The 20,153-nt window shown below is 43.2% G+C and overlaps 1 protein-coding gene across 1 annotated transcript in view; it reads left to right on the plus strand.

Annotated features, from left to right (window-relative positions):
* Bcorl1 (BCL6 corepressor like 1) overlaps positions 1–20,153 on the plus strand; it is a 72,176-nt gene that overhangs the window by 8,888 nt on the left and 43,135 nt on the right. The window contains exon 4 of the mRNA XM_036174673.1: positions 12,306–12,435. Within this exon, the coding sequence (XP_036030566.1) occupies positions 12,350–12,435 (86 nt within the window). The 5' untranslated portion in view covers positions 12,306–12,349. The remainder of the gene's footprint in view (positions 1–12,305; positions 12,436–20,153) is intronic.

Genomic DNA, 20,153 nt, shown 5'->3' on the forward strand with positions numbered 1-20,153 from the left:
AGACAGACCTGTGTTAAAGTACTTGTTCTTCAACTTCTTCGCAGTATGGCAGGAAGCAACTCCCTAACTTTCTTGAGCCCCAGTGTTCTCATCTAGACAATGGAGATGATACTAATATTATAGAATGGTTAGAATTATATAAGATAAAATGTATGTAGTAACTGCTAATATACTTAACACATGGGATCTATTTTTAAAACTAAAATTTCTTACTGTGTCTTATGACAATACTTACTATATACAGTGGCAGAATGAAAACAAAAATTCATTCTGCTTCCCCCCTCCTATCTTAGCCCTTTGTCTTTTTTCTCTACAATCCTCTTTAATTAGTTTAGTATACATTCAGCATTTACTATATGGTAGGAAGTAATACCTTACCTCATTGCTGCATCTACCTCTGAGATGGATGTGGTAGTTGCTTTAACAGCTGTGCCATGACACTACTTGCTATTTCAGGAGAGGAACTGAAGACTATATGCAGTTGAAACTTTAAGGGATCTTTGGGGTTACAGGTAAACTTGGTTTTAAAAAAAAGGCCTTGGGAGATGGTCCATTTGGTAAAGTGCTTGCTGCTCAAATATGAGAACCTGAGTTCAATGTTTAGTGCCCATGTAAAATCTGGGAATTGTGATGCGCCTGTAATCCTAGGGCTGGAGAGGCAGAAACAGATCTCTGGGTCTACTATTGACATCTAGCTTCAGTGAAAGACTGTCTCAAAAAATAAGGTAGAGAGCAATTGAATATGACACTTGACATTGACCTCTGGCTCTTAAACACATATGCATGTGTGGTGAATGTATGTGCACATGATCCCACTTTTTCTTTATTTATTTTTAGATTTACATATTTCAAATAACCACTTTAAAATATTTATGTTTTAGAGATTTATTTATTTTTGTTTTATGTGTATGAGTGATTGCCTGAATGTATGTGTGTGCACCATGTGCATGCCAGGTGCCCATAGTATCAGAAGAGAGCATCAGAATCCTTGGAATTGGAGGTACAGATGGTTGTGAGATACCATGTGGGTGCTAGAAACTGGGCCCAGGTCCTCTGCAAGAGCAAAAAATGCTCTTAACAGCTGGACCATCTCTAACCTTTTATTTATTTTGAAATTTTATTTTGTATATATGTGTGTTTTGCCTACATACATGTCTGTGTGCTGTTTGCATGCCTGGTATCTTGGAATTAGAGTTAAAGACTATTGTGAGCTACCATGTGGGTACTGAGTATTGAACCTGGCTCCTTTAGAAGAGCAGCCAGTGCTCTTAGCAACTGAATCATCTCTCTAGTCCCCTTTATTTTATTTTTAATTGTGTGTGTTGTGTTTGGTTATATGTATGTGAGTTCAGGTGCCCATAGAGGCCAGAGGTATCAAATTCCCTGAAGCTGCCTGATGTCAGTGCTGGGAACTTAACTAGGGTCCTCTACAAGAGCAATATATACTCTTAACCACTTAGCCATGTCTCCAGCCCAAAATACTGCTTTCAATAAAGGGCTTTTAAATTATGGCTTCGTAGGCTTTCTAGCTATCTTTGGAAATTCTAGGAAAGCTGATAGAACCTGGAGCTGATGTGCTTCTATGATAAAGATGCTCATCAATGATTGTATGGGTGAGAATAACACTGAAGAAAGCTCTGGGTTCCCTAAAACAAACTTTTCGGCAAAGGAAAAACAGTGGCCTTCAAAGTAGATCTCCTGTGTGCAGCTGGAGTGGACTTTGGTGTCAACAACTGGGTCTCTGTTAGCTATGCCAATATAGGGAGAGACTGATGACAGGCCAATTGAAAACAGCAGATTGGCTGACAAATTAACAATTTCTGTTTGACTTACAAAGTTCATTGTTATTCTCTACCTGCCCCCGTACCTCTGAGATTTACCTGCCTATTTTTATTCTGTTTAGGCAAATATTATAGTTGTTCCCTGAACACACATCTACCGGTATTTCATAAGTTACCTGAGTTTAAAAACTAGCTGTGGATGTATCACACTGAGATAGTTGGAAGTTGACTTTATTATTTTGCTTGGCATAATTTTATTTTAGTTTTGTGATTATCTTTATTACAGAGATAAAGCAGAAAGAAGGTTGATGTGAGAGCAAGGGAGTAAAAGGAATACTTTCATCCAGTGCTGTTTTGTTTTGTTTTGTTTAGTGTGTGTGTGTGTGTGTGTGTGTGTGTGTGTGTGTGTGTGTGTGTACATACATGCATGTGTGTGCATATGCATGACAGCTTGCAGTAGTTGGCTCTCTCCTTCCACCATGTGGGTCCAGGGATCAAATTCAGGTTATCAGGCTTGGTGGCAAGAGCTTTAACCCATTGAGCCATCTTACTGGTCCTGTTTTGTTTCCTTTTATTTTTGAAACAAAGTTTCATTGTATTGTCCAGGCTAGTCTTAGGAGTTCAAGTGATCTTCCTGACTCAGTCTCCCGAGTTACCAGAGATTGCAGGTGCATACCATTGTGCTAGACTTAACTAATATCTTCTATCTGGGGTTCCTGGTCTCTGTATGATACAGAAAAGGTTTAGTTTTCTCCAGTAGTTTAGCAAGCTATTTATTGAGCCCGTTTTGTGTGCCTTATATCATGCTAGACCTTCTTGGGATGGCACTAGTATACCTGTGGATGGGTAATAGAGAGAGTCATTATGGAATTTGAAATTCTTTGAGCAAAAACTGTGTAATAAAAGGGAAAATAAAACATAGCTTCAAATGAATTATATACATGATCTATATGTAGTCATAGCAGAGTCTCCTCTCCTGTAAGAGAACAGAAAAAAATTATCTGATAATGGTCTCTCCAAATATGTATGTATGTCTGTGCATGGTCTAGGATTGTTTTAACAAAGCAAAACTTGGATGATGAGAACTTCCCTTTCCATGAAAAAGTCTGTACCATAAATACAGTATGCTAAAATAGAGGTACCTGTCATAGTCTATAACAGGAAGGACATAGAAACAACGTGACAAAAGTGGTTCAAATCTTCATGTTGGATATGTGAAAGATGCACTAGAAGTTCTCAAGGTGCTGCTAAAGATCAAGATAGAGAAAAATCAATTCTTATTTTTAGATTAACAGAAATGACAAGTCTCACAAAATCACTATTTACATGGCTGTCTTGTTGAAGTGGCTTTGAGTTTTAAAAGAAATAACTAATTTCACAATGCTGACTTAAGTTTTCTAGCTATCTGTGACATATAAAAGTTGTGCAAAATCTTTTTAAAGGTAATTCTCTCTCCCTCTCTCTCTCTCTCTCTCTCTCTCTCTCTCTCTCTGTGTGTGTGTGTGTGTGTGTGTGTGTGTGTGTGTGTGTACATGAGTGCAGTGCCTACAGAGGACAGAAGAGGGCATTGAACTCCTTTGACATGCAGTTACCAGGCAGTTGTGAACCATTTGACATGGGTACTCAGAAAGGAACTCCAGTAGAAAGTTTTCTCTCTCTCTCTCTCTCTCTCTCTCTCTCTCTCTCTCTCTCTCTCTCTCTCGTTATTGTTTTTTTGAGACAGGGTTTCTCTGTGTAGTTTTGGTGCCTGTCCTGGATCTTGTGCTGTAGACCAGGCTGGCCTCAAACTCACAGAGATCCACCTGCCTCTACCTCCTGAGTGCTGGGATTAAAGGCATGCACCCCCATGGCCTGGTGAACAGAAAGTAGTCTTAACTGTTAAGCCATCTTCTAGCCCCAGTTGTACAAAATCTTACAGCGAGAGCCCAAGTTTAGTATAAGGCTATTAATACAGTGATATATTTTCCTTAGATAGAGTAATTCAGTTTCTTTACAGCAGGAAATAAAAATGAGTGCTGTGAATAATAGGGAAAAATCAAGGCAGAAGGTAGATAAGCTAAAATAATCTCATGTTATGAAAATGTAAGTAAACCATGAAAACTTTTGTTTTGGCTCACATCATCCTCAAAATATATTACCTCTGGTTCTTGTAAGTGCTTCTGTGTTATGCTCAGTTCTTGGTAGAGACTACTATATGTTATTTGGGAAGTGTAGTGATAAATGGACATTGTGGGATGGTCTTGAGATAGGGAGAATTGGAGGAGGGAAGTGTTCTGTAAGGTTTCTACCACAGTTTAGGCTGTGGGTCCAGTAATGCATCACTGTTCCAGGTGACAGAACAGTGATTAGAATACTCTGTTTAATACTGCTGCTATCTGACTGCATTGTTTTGTTTTGTTTTTTCATTTTTTGAGACAGGGTCTCAGTATGTGTCAAAGATTGTCTGAACTAGCTATGTAGCCCAGGCTAGCCTGAAACTAGGGATACTCCTGCCTAACTTTCCTAAGTTCTACACCTATTGTCTTGAATGGATTATGGATGTTCCTAAATATCAAGTCACCCCTAAAAACATGGGTGTATATAATGCTCTTAAAATTCCATGTTAGTGCTCTCAGGAGCTCTGTAGAAAATTGTAAGTCTTGGTCATCTAGTTGCTGAGATGACTATCTAGCCTCCCAAGGTGACTACATTGACAGTAACTAAATTCATCAGAATGAGTAAGCGCCATCTGTATAGTAGACAGTTAACATTCCTTTGTATCCAGTCTCATAAATGTGTATAGGCACAGTTTTTAAACATGGTGGCACCCAAGGAGTCTGTGAAGCTATCCATGCTAAAATCATATGCAGGCAATTCCTTAGCCTTCTTGTTAAATACAAGAATTAAGATATCTTGGAAGAGCATGCGGTATGCCTTGTAAGTCTGGACTCTGATGGTAGACACCAGTGGAAATATTCAGATATGACAAAACAAGGGAGCTAGAAAGGGTTATTAGGATAGATTGAGTCAAAACCAACCGCACAAAAAGTTCCTATTCCTTGTTTAAATTACTGAGTTGATCTTTGTCTGTCTGCAATCATATATGGTGGTAGAAGGACCTGCTTTATGTGAAGGGAAGCAAAGTAAAGCAGTTAGGACATGTCTATACCACTTGAGTTTCAGGTACTGATAGCTGATAAATAGCTAGAAAAGGTGAGGGGATATAGATATGAGGGACAGGGAATAGAATATTAGAATGCCCTTCTATGGAAAACCACTGAAACAAGACAGCTTAAATGGGGAAAACATTCTCATTGGTGTTAAAGTTTGGGGTATGTAATTAATGGGAAAGCATAAGTGTTAATATCCTGTTCAATACATACGGAAGGAGGTAGGGCAATGATGCTGCTTTTTCCCAAGTGGGGTAGTAGGGTTAGCCTTTCTCTTGCTTCTTTGAAGGCTTTTTCTTCCTTATGGGAGTGTTACCCTACCCAAAACTCTGCGTTTCTATTGGAACAGTAGGACCCAAAGTTTTCTTCATTAGTCACCACTGACCCAACCCTCCTCCTTAAATTGTCTACTGGCCACACCTGTAGTCTAAAGGACAGATTTAAGGCCAGGCTTCAAGATGAATATTCAAGGCCAGAGTCAGCTACATAGTGAATTTGAGGCCAACTTGAGTATCATGAACCTCCATCTCAAAACAAAACAAAACCTACTCTAACTCAATAAACAAACACAAACCCATCATCTACCCTAATGTAAAATATTTGTCATATTCTTGCTCTGTCACCTCCCTTAATGTTCTTTTCTTCCTCAAATGCAGTGATGACCATGCATTTACTTTTAATTGTTGTGAAATCTTGTTCTGGCATCATCGTTTCAAAGCAAAATTATGCCTTTTTGTAAAATCTTTACATTTTAGAGCTGCCCATGGTGCCCCAACCATGGATTGGGCTATAACTTGTTATATACACCTTTTATCCCCTGTTTTGACAACATATTCTCTCTAAACCTTTTCTAAAAAGCTACAGTGCTTCCCCACAGTATTTCAGTTTGGCCCATGATGGTGAAATATTTCAGGTTCCCCTATTTCACTTTTCCCGTTTGATTGCTGTATGTCATGGGCTTCTCTTTTATGCCTTCTATACCTGCTCTTATCTTCCAGCACATTTTCTTTCCTTTTGGAGTTGTTTCTTTCTTTTTTTCCCCCTTCAGATCTCTACATCATGGTATTCCTTCTAGTCCCTATTCATTGTTAGCTTAGCTGCTATTTTCACCATTTTAAAGTTATTTCTCTCCCATTACTCCATTCTCATTTTGTTTTTCCCTATTCTAGTGTGGCCATTATGGCTGATTACACACTCTGTGTAGCCTACTTACTAGACACATTTCCTAGGATCTCAGTCAGTCTATCTCCTTCTATCTACATAGGCCTCCTAAATGGCAAAGTTCTATTTTTTTTCCGGACACACTTGCTGCTTTGAGCTTGTGAACATGTGCTCTTCTTTGTCCTTATCATGAGTTAGATAAGACTTTTGATGCTGGGTGGTGGTGGCGCACACCTTTTAATCCCAGCACTCAAGGGGCAGAGGCAGATGGATCTCTGTGAGTTCGAGGCCAGACTGGTCTACAGAGTGAGTTCCAGGAAAGGCACAAAGCTACACAGAGAAACCCTGTCTTGAAACAAAACAAAACAAAACGACTTTTGAGGATAGTTTACAGTGGTCCCACTCACTGCTTTCTAGGAAGTGACCAGCATTTGAATCATGGGTCATGCAGCTGTTCTTAACAATTACATGGTTGTGACACCTGGGAAACTCCTTTGTGCCTCTGATTCCTTGGTCATTTGGGATTACCAGGTTTCTTCCAAGTTCCTTTTTGGAACTTCACCTTCTAGATTATGGTTCTTATGGGGAAGGGCTGAGAAAGAGAGAGAAGTAGGTGGAGAGAATGAGGATATCAATGTGGGTGCTTCAAGTGAAAACAAGTTGGTGTGAAAAAGTATGTGTGCCATGTGTGTTTGTAAGGTTTTTTTTCCTCTTCACCTCCCTGGGTGCTTTATAGTGAGTGATCACTAACTTGATTGGACAGGATGTAACAAAAACAATATCCTAGGCTTACTGAATCAGAATATGTGGAGCTGAGACCTAGAGATGCTGTTTGAAACCAGCTTCTCAGTGATCCTGGCTTGGGAAACACTGGTTTGCATTGACTGTTCTGGTCCTAATCCTCCTTTGCCAGCAGAAGCCTGTTCTTTAGTGTATCATTTGATGCTACCATTGGCTTTTTCTCTTGCTACATGAATCTTGCCTTCTTATATAAGCCACTTAGTTCAGTATCCTGCCTGTGTGTCTGCTGTTTGCTAATCCTTGAGCACCAAGACTACTGCTAACTAGCAACAGTGGACTTCAGATGGCCAGGACTGCTGCTCTGGTAAAATCCCGAGGAACGTTACAAGGCCAAGATTTAAGAGGTTGTTCAATCTTCAAGATTTCATGAAGGCTAGACGGACGGGTCAGTGGTCAAAAGTGTGTGCTACTCTTACTGATTCCCAGCACCCAATCAGGTGGTCTACAACCACCTCTTTAACTCCAGCTCCAGGGATCCAACACCTTCAGGTGTGTGTGTGTGTGTGTGTGTGTGTGTGTGTGTGTGTGTGTGTGTGTGTGTATACGCACAGAGAGAATAAATTAATTTTAAAAAAGACTTCTTCTAAGTGGAAGCATCAAGTGTCAGTTTTGCTCTCTAGGCTGCCATACGCTACACCATGAGCATGTTTGTTTTTAGCTTCTGTTTTGTTTTGCTTCTACCTTTCCTCTTACGTTTTTGTTGGGCCTAAAAACTAGGAGATGTTTAGTATGTTGCTCTGTTTCCAAACATTGACTTCTGTCCTAGACCAGCAAACAATTTTTGAAAATACAGAAATCATTTTGAGTGAAAATGATGTGGTCTCTGAAGTACCTGCTGCTTACAGATACTTAGCTACTAAAGTGTGTACATGGTGTTGAAATTCATCTTCCAGCAAGAATAGGCCCTTCCATTGCCTGATTCCTCTAATGTTTCCTAGAGAAGATGAAAAGTATCTGGTGTGTTGGCCAGCAAGCAGGATCATTGTTTTTTGTTTTTTTTTTCTTTTTCTCTTTGTTTTTTTTTTGTTTGTTTGTTTATTTGTTTTTCCCAGATACAGTTTCTCTGTGTATCTCTAGCTGTTCTGGAACTCACTCTGTGGACCAGGCTGGCCTGAATTTAGAAGTCCACCTGGCTCTGCCTTCCAAGTGCTAGGATTAAAGGTGTGTGCCACCATCACCCGGCACACCATTGTAGTTTTTTTTTTTTTAATTTTTTCAAGACAGGCTTTCTCTGTGTAGCCCTGATGTTCTGGAACTCACTCTGTAGACCAGAGTGGCCTCAAACTCAGAGAGATCCACCTGCCTCTGCCTCCTGTGTGCTGAGATAAAAGGTGTGCACCACCATTGCCTGGCCAAACCATTGTTTTTTTAATCTAGGAATATTCCAAGATATTCTAACAAGTGACTAAAACTTTATTAGCAAAGATATTCAGGGAATAGAATTTTTTATTTTTGTATTATTATTATTATTATTTTTTTGGAGACAAGGTCTTTCTATATAACCCAAGCTGGCCTTGAACTCATATTTTATTTTTATTTTTATTTTTTATTTTTTTTGGTTTTTCGAGACAGGGTTTCTCTGTAGCTTTGGATCCTGCCCTGGACTAGCTCTGTAGCCCAGGCTGGCCTCGAACTCACATAGATCCACCTGGCTCTGCCTCCTGAGTGCTGGGATTACAGGCGTGCGCCACCACCGCCCGGCCAACTCTCAGTCCTATTTGGTTTACATGCACCACAAAGCTTAGCAGATGGGGTCTTAGTTAAAAATGTATCTAAAATTACCCTAATATTAGTAATGGTAAAAGATAACCTTCAAGCCTGCCAGTGGTGGCACATGCCTTTAATCCTAGCACTTGGGAGGCAGAGGCAGGTGAGTTCGAGACCAGCCTGGTCTACAGAGCAAGTTCCAGGACAGCCAGGACTGTGGAGAAAACCTGTCTCGAGCTCCCACCCCAAAAGATAACCTTCAGAGAAAAGTAAAGCATTATGACTCCCTCAGCAGATTGAAAAATGAACACACAGTAAGGATTTTTTCTCCTTCATTAATGAGAAAGCTACACATGCTATAGCTAGTGTAAAGAAAAAGTCACAAATCACAAATTCATGTGGAGTAAGGGAATGGGATTGGAAATGGAGGTAAAACTGGTTTTTCCACAGTGGTGGGGGAGGTGGAGGCAGGAGGTCAATCCCAACTTTATGGGACCATGACAGAGTTTATATACCCATGAGCTACTTGCAATTTAGAGGTACAAAACAGGACATACATAGTGAACTGAGGCAGAATCAAGCAGCCTTGAAAGGTGTACTGTAGATAATGTATGGACTTTTTGTAGTAAGCCAGCATGGTAGCTACTTTTTCATTTTGGTTCATTTTGCTTCTTGTGATTTCTCAGGGTCATTCCCTCAGTCTAGTCTAGAATTCAGCCCCATATAACACACATTTACTGAATCCTTACAATGTGTAAAGTATTACAGAGAAACTAAAGACAAAAACTGGTAACTCTAGCAAAAAATATCCTGTGGTGGAGAGACAGACATGCCATGTCCCCAGCAGAGGAGGACATGTGGTGGGACAGAGAAAGAAGGAAATGTTTGAGGAGAACCAGAAAGGGAGGGGTTAACCGTTCTTGCTCTGAGGCTAGGAGAATGACACAGTGACATTTAAGCTAGGCATTGAGGGATGATAGTGAGGGGAAGAAGGGGTATGGGGGAGGCCCTTTCAAAGTGCAGGAGCAGCAGCAGAGTCCTGAAACTGGATGTGCAGGAGCTGGGGGTGACAAGGATTACAGGCAAAGGGCAGAAGCGCATGCAGAGGAGTCTGGAGGCCAGATCCTGAGGGCCCTGAAGGCTGTCCTAGGAATTCTGCCTTGAGAGCTAGCTTGATTCTGATGGCTTTTGACGAGAGTAGGGAGGTCTGATCGAAGCAGCATTTCAGAAGATGAATTGATTGTGGAATCAAGAGATGGGAGGCTGAGAGAGCAGTTAAGAGGCCAGTGTAATATTCCTGGGGTGAGATGATGGAGTACTACCAGGGCAGTGGCAAGAGGGGTAGAAAGAGGAAGGGAGATGGCTTTATCAAGACTTGACACCTCATTTCATTGGGGTGATGGGGAGATGAGTTGAAGAAATTCAAGTGAGAGGGCAGTAGTGCTAGTAACTAAGGAAGCATGCTGTGATGGCCTGGTGCACGGGGTGAGGAGTCATTTATGGGGACAGATAATGAGTCTGGTTTGAGATATGTTGGATTGAGAGGCTTAGTTAACAGCAAGTTGCTGGCATCTGGAATTCTGCTCTAGGCCTAGGGGGAGAGGTCAGGATTAGAGAGAGAGATGTAGGAGTCACCAGTGCATCCAGGGCTGAATTGACATTGTGACTGCCGAGAGAGATGGAGGGCAAGACTGGCATGCACAGCAAGGAGAGACCCAGAAAGAGACCCCAAATGAAGAAGGCAGAAAGATGGGAGGGAGACAAGCAGAGGCTTGGTGGAGTAGTGGGGTGGGAAAGGATGGAAGGGGGAGCAAGGGAGAGAAGAAGGGAAGGAGAATCAGAGTGAGGAGGAAACAGGGAGATGCTGAGGATGTGATAAAGTATCGGAGAGTCTGAGAAGGCAGGCAGGAAGGAAAATGGAAGAGGTTGTGCTCCGAGAGTTGTCAGGAAAGAGGAGGGGCCACAAGATATCTGAGAAAGTAGGAGGGAAAAATGAGAGTGAGGAGAGAGCAAGAAGGAGAAGAAAGAAAGGAGGAAGAGGTAGTAAGAGAAGGAAGGAATCATGTGAAGGCTCATCTTCAGTGAACAGCCAGGTTTCTGGGGTGGAGAACAGAAGAACCACATACAGAGAAACCAGCTAGCACTGAGCCAGGAAAGGCAGGGAAGGGGTATAAAGAAAAGGGGGGGAGGACACCAGAGCCCCTTGGCTTGTGCAGAGGTGGGATAAGATGAAGTCAAAGAGAACAATGGGTACATACATCTCTACTGTTCTTTCCTTACCACCTTCCTTGAATCCAGCCATCATGATGATCTGGCTCTTGGTTGCTCTGAGCAGGCAGCCTCCTGCTGCTTTGAGAACTTTGCTTTCCTCTGTCTGGAATGTTATTCCCTCTAGGTATCTACGTTGCTCACTCCTTTATATATACCCTTTAGGTTGTTGAAATGTTTTCCTCTTGGTTAAGCCTATGTTGATCATCCTATGGTGATCACAGCCCCTCCACTTATTCCCCCTGACATTGTACCCATGCTCCTTAGTCTGTGTTGTATAGCTTGGGATGTACTATGACAGAACAATTTAATAAGCTTATCATCCTTCTGGTCACCACCCTTGTAGAATGTAAGCACTCTATAGGTATGAGTTTTGTCAGGTTTTGTGAGTTGTTGAATCTCTAGTACCTAGGACAAATGTTTGTTGAGTGAGTAAGTGAATTATGTTGAATATGAACAATTTGTGAAAATTGAAGAGGATAAGTGGAGCAAATCTGTGATGTGACTGTACATTTCTGTGACTTCTTTGGAACACAGACAACAGCAGAAAATTCTGATCACCATAGGGCTCTGTTCAGTTGAACTTTGGTGAATGATGATTTTAGCTAATAAGTTAACAAAACAGGCTCACTGGATAAAGCTATTTTCCTTGATACCCCTTTTTCTGTCAAAGAGGTAAGGACTGTGCAGTGGTTGTCAATAGCAAGAAGTAGTAGACACTGGCTCATGAAAGGGTTAATGAGCCACAGCAGGGCAGACAGACTAATAGGAAAGGACAAGGACAGAAGTGCATAGTTCTTGATGGAGGCTTGTTTTTGTTCATTTGTTTGTGGCCAGAGTACAAGTAGTATTGCACCTAATTTGGAGGGAGCTTTCTACACCTTACATAGATGCATTGTGACCAACTTGGAAGCAGAGCAGAGTACTTTTGAAAGGCTTATAAAGAAAGTGTATGCTTCCTCTGGAGAGCTTAAATTGGCTGTGTCACTCAGATCCTTCCCTATCTGTGGATTAGAGAGCAGCTGTGAAAAAGACCCCCAGTCGTCTTTCCCTGCACTTGCTGCTCAGGTATGGATGCAGCACTCTGACTGGGGCTGCGTAGGCTAAATGTATGTCAAAAATATACTGTCCCGCAACTGTATGCAGTAGATTGAATTTCCTCTAACATTCAAGCATATGTGTCTTTGAAGATAATTTAAAAATCACTCAGGGTGATTGACAGTGTCCTCGTCTGCATCCTGAAACGTGGATTACTGGAAAGCTGGTGTGATCTTTTCCTTATTTGGACCTTCATTTTCTTTAACAGGCTGCCTTGTAACAGTGATCACTTTAGCATTTTGATGCTATGATTACCTTGATTTCAGTGTTTCAGTGTAAAAGGTGGTTACAGTAGCTGTGCTTGTTCTCATTTGTAATTTTTTGGTATTCTTTTTCCCAGGGGGAGTGGCCACAACAGATCCTATCTGGCAGTGAGTGGCTGTCATGATCTCTACAGCACCGCTCTACAGCGGCGTGCACAACTGGACTAGTTCTGACCGGATTCGCATGTGTGGAATCAACGAGGAGAGGTAAGTTTTCAAAGGTGGCATCCAGTAAGCTGTACCTAGTCACAGGTTGGGGGTAGGACCTGGGGACAAAATTCTTGTTTGTTTCTAATTTTCCTCAATCATGAGGGTCACCTGCTCTGCCATACTGTCCCTGTACCAGTAAAAATGAGGGAGCCCTCAGATGACCTTTGCCACCTAGTATCTAATCATCTGTCTAGTGATTAAGAACTGCCAGATTGTAAAGAAAAGCTCAGGTGCTTGCCATTTCTATATCTTATGTCAAAGTTGGGGGCTCAAAACTCCATGTGAGATATTTTCATCTCTTGTCCAGGGCTTGGAAGAAAGTTGGTTTGATCGTGTATGTGTGTGTGTGTGTGTGTGTGTGTGTGTGTGTGTGTGTGTGTGTGTGTAATTTATTTATTTTATTTCATGTACAGTCGTGTTTTGCCTGCATGTATTCTATGTGAAGATGTCTGATTTCCTAAAACTGGAGTTACAGGCAGTTATGAGCTACCATGTGGGTGCTGGGAATTGAACCCAGGTCCTCTGAAGGAAAAGCCATGCTCTTAACTGCTGAGCCATCTCTCCAGCCCCTCATCATGTAGCTTTAAGGTGGGAACTGGTCGTCAGAATTCGGGAGGCCAGTATTTCCTACCTCAAAAAGCTAGCAAAACATTTGTCAGGAAGACCTTATGAAGAAGTATCAAAGGAAGATGAGGTTGCTGATCATAGTTTTAATATAAAATTCATAGTTTGTGAGGCCTGCCTGGTTTCTGTGTTTTCAGTTTTCAGAAATTTCGTTGACCAAGACAGGCCTTCTTAAAATTTTACATCATATCAAGGGTACCCAATTGTCCTTCAGAGTTTATATTTTATAACCCCTGGTCAAATTGCTCTGTATGGTGGTTATGAGACCTCTTCCAACTTCAAGACATTGCTCGGTCATGCTTGCTGGTGTGTCAATCTATTGACTATTTAAATTCAAATATGCCAGAGGGATTACAATAGGACTTTCCCTCCAATTTAAGATCCGGGGTCTTCAAAAAGAAAAAAAATAAAGAGCCTGGTTTAGGTCTGTTGAGATGGTTCACTAGGCAAATATCCTTGTGGCCAAGCCTGATAACCCGAGTTTGATTCCCAGAACTTATTAGATGTAAGGAGAAAATGAGTCTCACAAGTTGTTCTTTGATCTCCACATGTACACACCAGTGCTACATTACACCCAAAATAAATAAATGAATGTAAAAAAAATAGATCTGTAGTTTCCCAGGTAAATCTAAAAAGCATTCATGTGTTGGGAGAGGTAATGTTGATAATTTTGAAGGGAAAAAGAATGACTATCTTTGCTTTTATATGCTATGTTTTTGTGGCTCTAGGGATGGAACACTATGACTCATGAATGATAAGCATGTTTGTACCACTGAGTTACTCCCTCAACTTCATGTTTGGTTTGTGTTTTTTTTTCTCCCATGACAGGGTTTCTCTGTATATTCTTGGCTGTTCTGGATCTCACTCTGTAGACCAGGCTGGCCTTGAACTCAGAGATCTGCCTGCTTCTGCCTCTTGAGTGCTGGGATTAAAGGCATGCTTTGTTTTTAATGATTTTTTCTTTATTTCCTAACTAGATAATTGTGTATTTGTCTGAGACTAAGGTTAGGAGAATAGACCTTTTTCTTTTCTTTTCTTTTTCTTTTTCTTTTTTTTTTTTTTTTGAGCTGAGGATAGAACCTAGGGCCTTGTGTTTGCTAGGCAAGTGCTCTACCACTGAGCTAAATCCCCAGCCCCCCTTTTTCTTTTCTTAATCCATTGGCACCTGCTATTTTAATGGTCCCTGTGCTGAGGAATATGTTAGAGATTTAATTTAGAATACAAAAATCAAAACCAATGAAAATAAGACGAAATTCTTCTGGGAGACAGGAGAAAGGAAAAGGATTTTCCTTTGTGGATGAGGTCTGTTCTCAGATGATTCTTAAGAGGTGACCTTTGGCAAGGCAAGGTGGTGGTCATGATTTGTGAGTATGCCTTGGTGTAGGCCATGTTGTTCTAGTTATAAGTAGTTGAGGCTGGTTTAGAGCTGTGGGCCTGAGCCTTCAAGAAGCTAGTTCGCAAGCTAGGTATGGTTACTCACATCTATAATCCCAGTACTCAGGAGACTAAGGGAGGAGGACTGTGGATTTGAGACCAGCCTGGATTACCTATTAAGTTTTAGGCTAGCCTTGGCTATATAAGTGAGACTCTGTCTCAGTAAGACAGGCATTTTGTATGCTAACCTGAGAAGTTAAAAAACAGTGGATAAATTACCTTGGTTCACTGTCTATGCTACAGGCCTTCCACGAAAGGAGTCAGAAGTAGATGTGAAATATGATTTTCTCTTTTTACAGACCTTTCTTGGGATGCTAAATTAGCAAATACGCCCAGTGGTTAAGATGACCTTTTAAACATTGTCATTTCTGATCCCATCCACCCTTTGTCACCTTCTTACTACAGTCTAGGTTATGTTACAGCTGATTTCCAAAATGTAATGGCACCCCATGTGCTTGCTTTTTTGAAACTGTCTCTTTCTCTCTGTTGCCCAGGCTGACCAGGAGCTTACTATTATAGCCTAGGTAGACCTCTAACTTGTAGCAGTCCTACTGCTTTGGCCCAACTGCTAGGATGTCATGTGTGAGTTACCATGCTTGGGAAAGCATATATGGAATATGGCTTTTCTCTATAAATATATATATTTTCTATGTGTATGGGTGTTTTGCCTGCATGTATGTCTGTGCACCATGTCTATGCCTGGTACTCATAGAGATCAAAAGAGGGCATCAGATCCCCTGGAAATGGATTTGCAAATGGTTGTGAGCTGCCATGTGAGTGTTGGGAATCCAATCCAGGTCCTTTGAAGAGTAGCAAGTTCTCCTAACTGCTGAGCCATCTCACCAACCCCTACCCTTCCCCTTTTTTGGAAACAGGATCTTGCTGTGTATCACGGGAAGAAAGTCTCTGTCTTAGCCTCTCAAAGTACTGTGATTACAAGCATGTGCCGCCAAGCCCAGCTTTACTCTATGTAAAAACCACCTTCCCCATTCCTTTCCAACTTGTAGACCTTACAGATTTGAGATATAAAGCTGTATTTGGGGGTCAACTTAAAATCACATTGTAGCCAGGCAGTGGTAGCGCACGCCTTTAATAATCCCAGTACTCGGGAGGCAGAGGCAGATCTCTGTGAGTTTGAGGCCAGCCTGGGCTACCAAGTGAGTTCCAGGAAAGGCACAAAGCTACACAGAGAAACCCTGTCTTGAAAAAAAATCACATTGTAGAAGTCTGCCCAGCTTCATCAAATATGGTTGAGGAGTACAGAACAGAAGGTGTTGCCTTTTTGACTGTTCCAGGTGGTTGGTCAGCTTTAGTCAAACCTCCAGCTAAATCAGCTTGCTTGCTTCTAGCATTTAATTATTTATTCAATACAAGAGCAAACTGGTAGTACAGCTTAATGCATTGCTGGTGAGTGCTATAGAGTGGTGTGAACAGGTCCTATGGAGTCTAGTTGCAAGAATGATGCATTTCCAGGGAAATCTCAGAGGACAGGCTGGAGAGAGGATAAGGAATTTGGTGTGAAGGCCAGTGTCCATGTTTCCTTGAGTGTTTGGGAAAGGCCTTGGCTGGAGGGAAGGGGGTCCTGCAGGAGCAATGGGACTTCAAACAGGAAAAGTCTTGGGCTGCTAGGTAAGGGGCTGGCCTCATACATTCTAGGTTGGATATTTCTCTTAGACATTGTCCCAGGCCCAACAGGAACTTTGGTCCAGTGTGACGGGTCCAGGTGTTAGCCTTTAATAATTAGGAAAATAGCCTTGAGACATGGTGGCTCATTTTGGTTAAGTGCAGCAAATCCTTGAGCATACCAGCTGTCTTCCAGTGGGAAGAAACAGTAGAACTGATTTTCAGTCCTGATTAGAGTCTCTATGTTTCCTCCTCACCTATATCCTCATAACCTTGCTCAGTTGACCCAGCTTCCTCCCCCCACCTCCTGCCTTTCCGATTCCAGGCTCCTCTCTCAGTGGAGCGCTTTTTAAATATTTGCTCAGCTTTGCATCCCCCTCCGAGGATTTGAAACATCATCGCACACATTTTCCCAGAGCTTGGAGGCTGGTGCTGAGGCTTAGGCATGGCTGCAGTAGCCAGAAGTGCTGCTTCTGCTGTCACTACCAGTTTCTCTGCCTGGCTCTAGGCTTCCCTGGTAACCATTGACTTGCAAGAACATAGCTTCTGCTTCAAAGCAGGATTTCTGCCCAAGGAGGAGCCCACCAACTGGGGAGGGAGCTTGGTCAGGAGGGAGAAGAATGTAAACAAATAGTGCCTTCCTATGTGGGGTTTTGGAGGGAGGGACTGCTGTTTCCCCTCACCACCACAGCCCTCCCCCTAAACCATCCCTGGTGATTCTAGTTGGAACACGCTTCTTCAGCCCAAGGCTGGGTACATAGAGGTCCTGCTTTTCTGGTCTCTCAGGAGTTGATGTGAAAAGTGTGTTTTCCCTTTCCTTGGGGCCCTCCCCTTCCTCAAGACCCCCAACTGCCTCCAAAGCCTTTGCCTCACAGTCATTCTGTTTGTACCAACAGTTGTTTCCAGCAGTGGAACCCTCCCACTTCTGCAACCCTAGCTGCTTTTTAAAGGGGACAAGCCTTTCCCCCTTGATTAGCCCCCTCTGGAGCACCGAAAAGATGGGGAGAGGCCTGCTTTGATCCCCATTGCCATTTTTGCTTCTCTTGCCCCAGGTACAATTTGGGAGTCCCTGTTTCAGTTAGAGGGAGGGAGTTATTTTCAGGATACTCCTTACTGGAGTTGGTTGCAGGCACCCCAAATACCCTTTAGACTAGAGTGGTTGGTAAGGCAGGGGCTGACTTTTCTTCATGGGCTGTATTGGATCTCTGGCAGGGCTCCAACGATGGCAGGCAAACCCAAACAAAGAGCAGGCAGAGAGCGGTCTTGTGCTTTGCCCACCCAGAAAACTTGCTGCAGCTTTGTTCTTTGACCCCCCACCTCCTCTGCAGCCACTCCCACCCAGGCAGCTGCCCTATTGAAATGCTCCCTAGTACAGGGGCAGTGTGTTCCTGCTGTACTTAAAGCATCAAACTTGGAGTGGGTGTTTGTCCTCCAACTTTAGCAGTCTGGTCCTTTGGCTTATTTGTTTGTTTGTTCTGTCAAATGTAATGTGTTTGAAGATTCTTACCTGAATTTAGAGAATTCTTTGTGAGCAGGTGGTGGGGATACAATTGGGTTTTTCTCCTTTGAGACCCAGCTTTCTGGCCTTAAGCCTTTACTTATGGCACATACCAATGTGAATGTGGAGTCTGTGGCTTTCAGAGGCTCCTTTTGGGAAGGGAGAGAATGTGGTGGTACAGAGAGGCTGAAGGGAAGGTGTTCCCTGTATATTCTGAAGAAGGGAAGGTGCTCCCTGTGTTTTCTGAAGAGAAAGTGCTCCCTGTGTATTCTGAGAAGGGAAGGTGCTCCCTGTGTATTCTGAGAAGGGAAGGTGCTCCCTGTGTATTCTGAGAAGGGAAGGTGCTCCCTGTGTATTCTGAGAAGGGAAGGTGCTCCCTGTGTATTCTGAAGAAGAGAGGGTGCTTCCTGTGTATTCTGAGAAGGGAAGGTGCTCCCTGTGTATTCTGAGAAGGGAAGGTGCTCCCTGTGTATTCTGAGAAGGGAAGGTGCTCCCTGTGTATTCTGAGAAGGGAAGGTGCTCCCTGTGTATTCTGAAGAAGAGAGGGTGCTCCCTGTGTATTCTGAAGAAGAGAGGGTACTCCCTGTGTATTCTGAGAAGGGAAGGTGCTCCCTGTGTATTCTGAGAAGGGGAGGTGCTCCCTGTGTATTCTGAGAAGGGAAGGTGCTCCCTGTGTATTCTGAGAAGGGAAGGTGCTCCCTGTGTATTCTGAAGAAGAGAGGGTGCTTCCTGTGTATTCTGAAGAAGAGAGGGTGCTCCCTATGTATTCTGAGAAGGGAAGGTGCTCCCTGTGTATTCTGAGAAGGGGAGGTGCTCCCTGTGTATTCTGAGAAGGGAAGGTGCTCCCTGTGTATTCTGAAGAAGAGAGGGTGCTCCCTATGTATTCTGAGAAGGGAAGGTGCTCCCTGTGTATTCTGAGAAGGGGAGGTGCTCCCTGTGTATTCTGAGAAGGGGAGGTGCTCCCTGTGTATTCTGAGAAGGGAAGGTGCTCCCTGTGTATTCTGAGAAGGGAAGGTGCTCCCTGTGTATTCTGAAGAAGAGAGGGTGCTTCCTGTGTATTCTGAGAAGGGAAGGTGCTCCCTGTGTATTCTGGGAAGGGAAGGTGCTTCCTGTGTATTCTGAAGAAGAGAGGGTGCTCCCTGTGTATTCTGAGAAGGGAAGGTGCTCCCTGTGTATTCTGAAGAAGAGAGGGTACTCCCTGTGTATTCTGAGAAGGGGAGGTGCTCCCGGTGTATTCTGAGAAGGGAAGGTGCTCCCTGTGTATTCTGAAGAAGAGAGGGTGCTCCCTGTGTATTCTGAGAAGGGAAGGTGCTCCCTGTGTATTCTGAAGAAGAGAGGGTACTCCCTGTGTATTCTGAGAAGGGAAGGTGCTCCCTGTGTATTCTGAAGAAGAGAGGGTACTCCCTGTGTATTCTGAGAAGGGAAGGTGCTCCCGGTGTATTCTGAGAAGGGAAGGTGCTCCCTGTGTATTCTGAAAAAGAGAGGGTGCTCCCTGTGTATTCTGAGAAGGGGAGGTGCTCCCTGTGTATTCTGAGAAGGGAAGGTGCTCCCTGTGTATTCTGAAGAAGAGAGGGTGCTTCCTGTGTATTCTGAGAAGGGAAGGTGCTCCCTGTGTATTCTGGGAAGGGAAGGTGCTTCCTGTGTATTCTGAAGAAGAGAGGGTGCTCCCTGTGTATTCTGAGAAGGGAAGGTGCTCCCTGTGTATTCTGAAGAAGAGAGGGTACTCCCTGTGTATTCTGAGAAGGGAAGGTGCTCCCGGTGTATTCTGAGAAGGGAAGGTGCTCCCTGTGTATTCTGAAGAAGAGAGGGTGCTCCCTGTGTATTCTGAGAAGGGAAGGTGCTCCCTGTGTATTCTGAGAAGGGAAGGTGCTTCCTGTGTATTCTGAAGAAGAGAGGGTGCTCCCTGTGTATTCTGAGAAGGGAAGATGCTCCCTGTGTATTCTGAGAAGGGAAGGTGCTCCCTGTGTATTCTGAGAAGGGAAGGTGCTTCCTGTGTATTCTGAAGAAGAGAGGGTCCTCCCTGTGTATTCTGAGAAGGGAAGGTGCTCCCTGTGTATTCTGAAGAAGAGAGGGTACTCCCTGTGTATTCTGAGAAGGGAAGGTGCTCCCTGTGTATTCTGAGAAGGGAAGGTGCTCCCTGTGTATTCTGAAGAAGAGAGGGTGCTCCCTGTGTATTCTGGGAAGGGAAGGTGCTTCCTGTGTATTCTGAAGAAGAGAGGGTGCTCCCTGTGTATTCTGAGAAGGGAAGGTGCTCCCTGTGTATTCTGAAGAAGAGAGGGTACTCCCTGTGTATTCTGAGAAGGGAAGGTGCTCCCTGTGTATTCTGAGAAGGGAAGGTGCTCCCTGTGTATTCTGAGAAGGGAAGGTGCTCCCTGTGTATTCTGAGAAGGGAAGGTGCTCCCTGTGTATTCTGAGAAGGGAAGGTGCTCCCGGTGTATTCTGAGAAGGGGAGGTTCTCCCTGTGTATTCTGTGAAGGGAAGGTGCTCCCTGTGTTTTCTGAGAAGGGAAAGTGCTCCCTGTGTATTCTGAAGAAGA

Source organism: Onychomys torridus, chromosome X (genome assembly GCF_903995425.1).
Source record: "Onychomys torridus chromosome X, mOncTor1.1, whole genome shotgun sequence".
Taxonomy (NCBI): domain Eukaryota; kingdom Metazoa; phylum Chordata; class Mammalia; order Rodentia; family Cricetidae; genus Onychomys; species Onychomys torridus.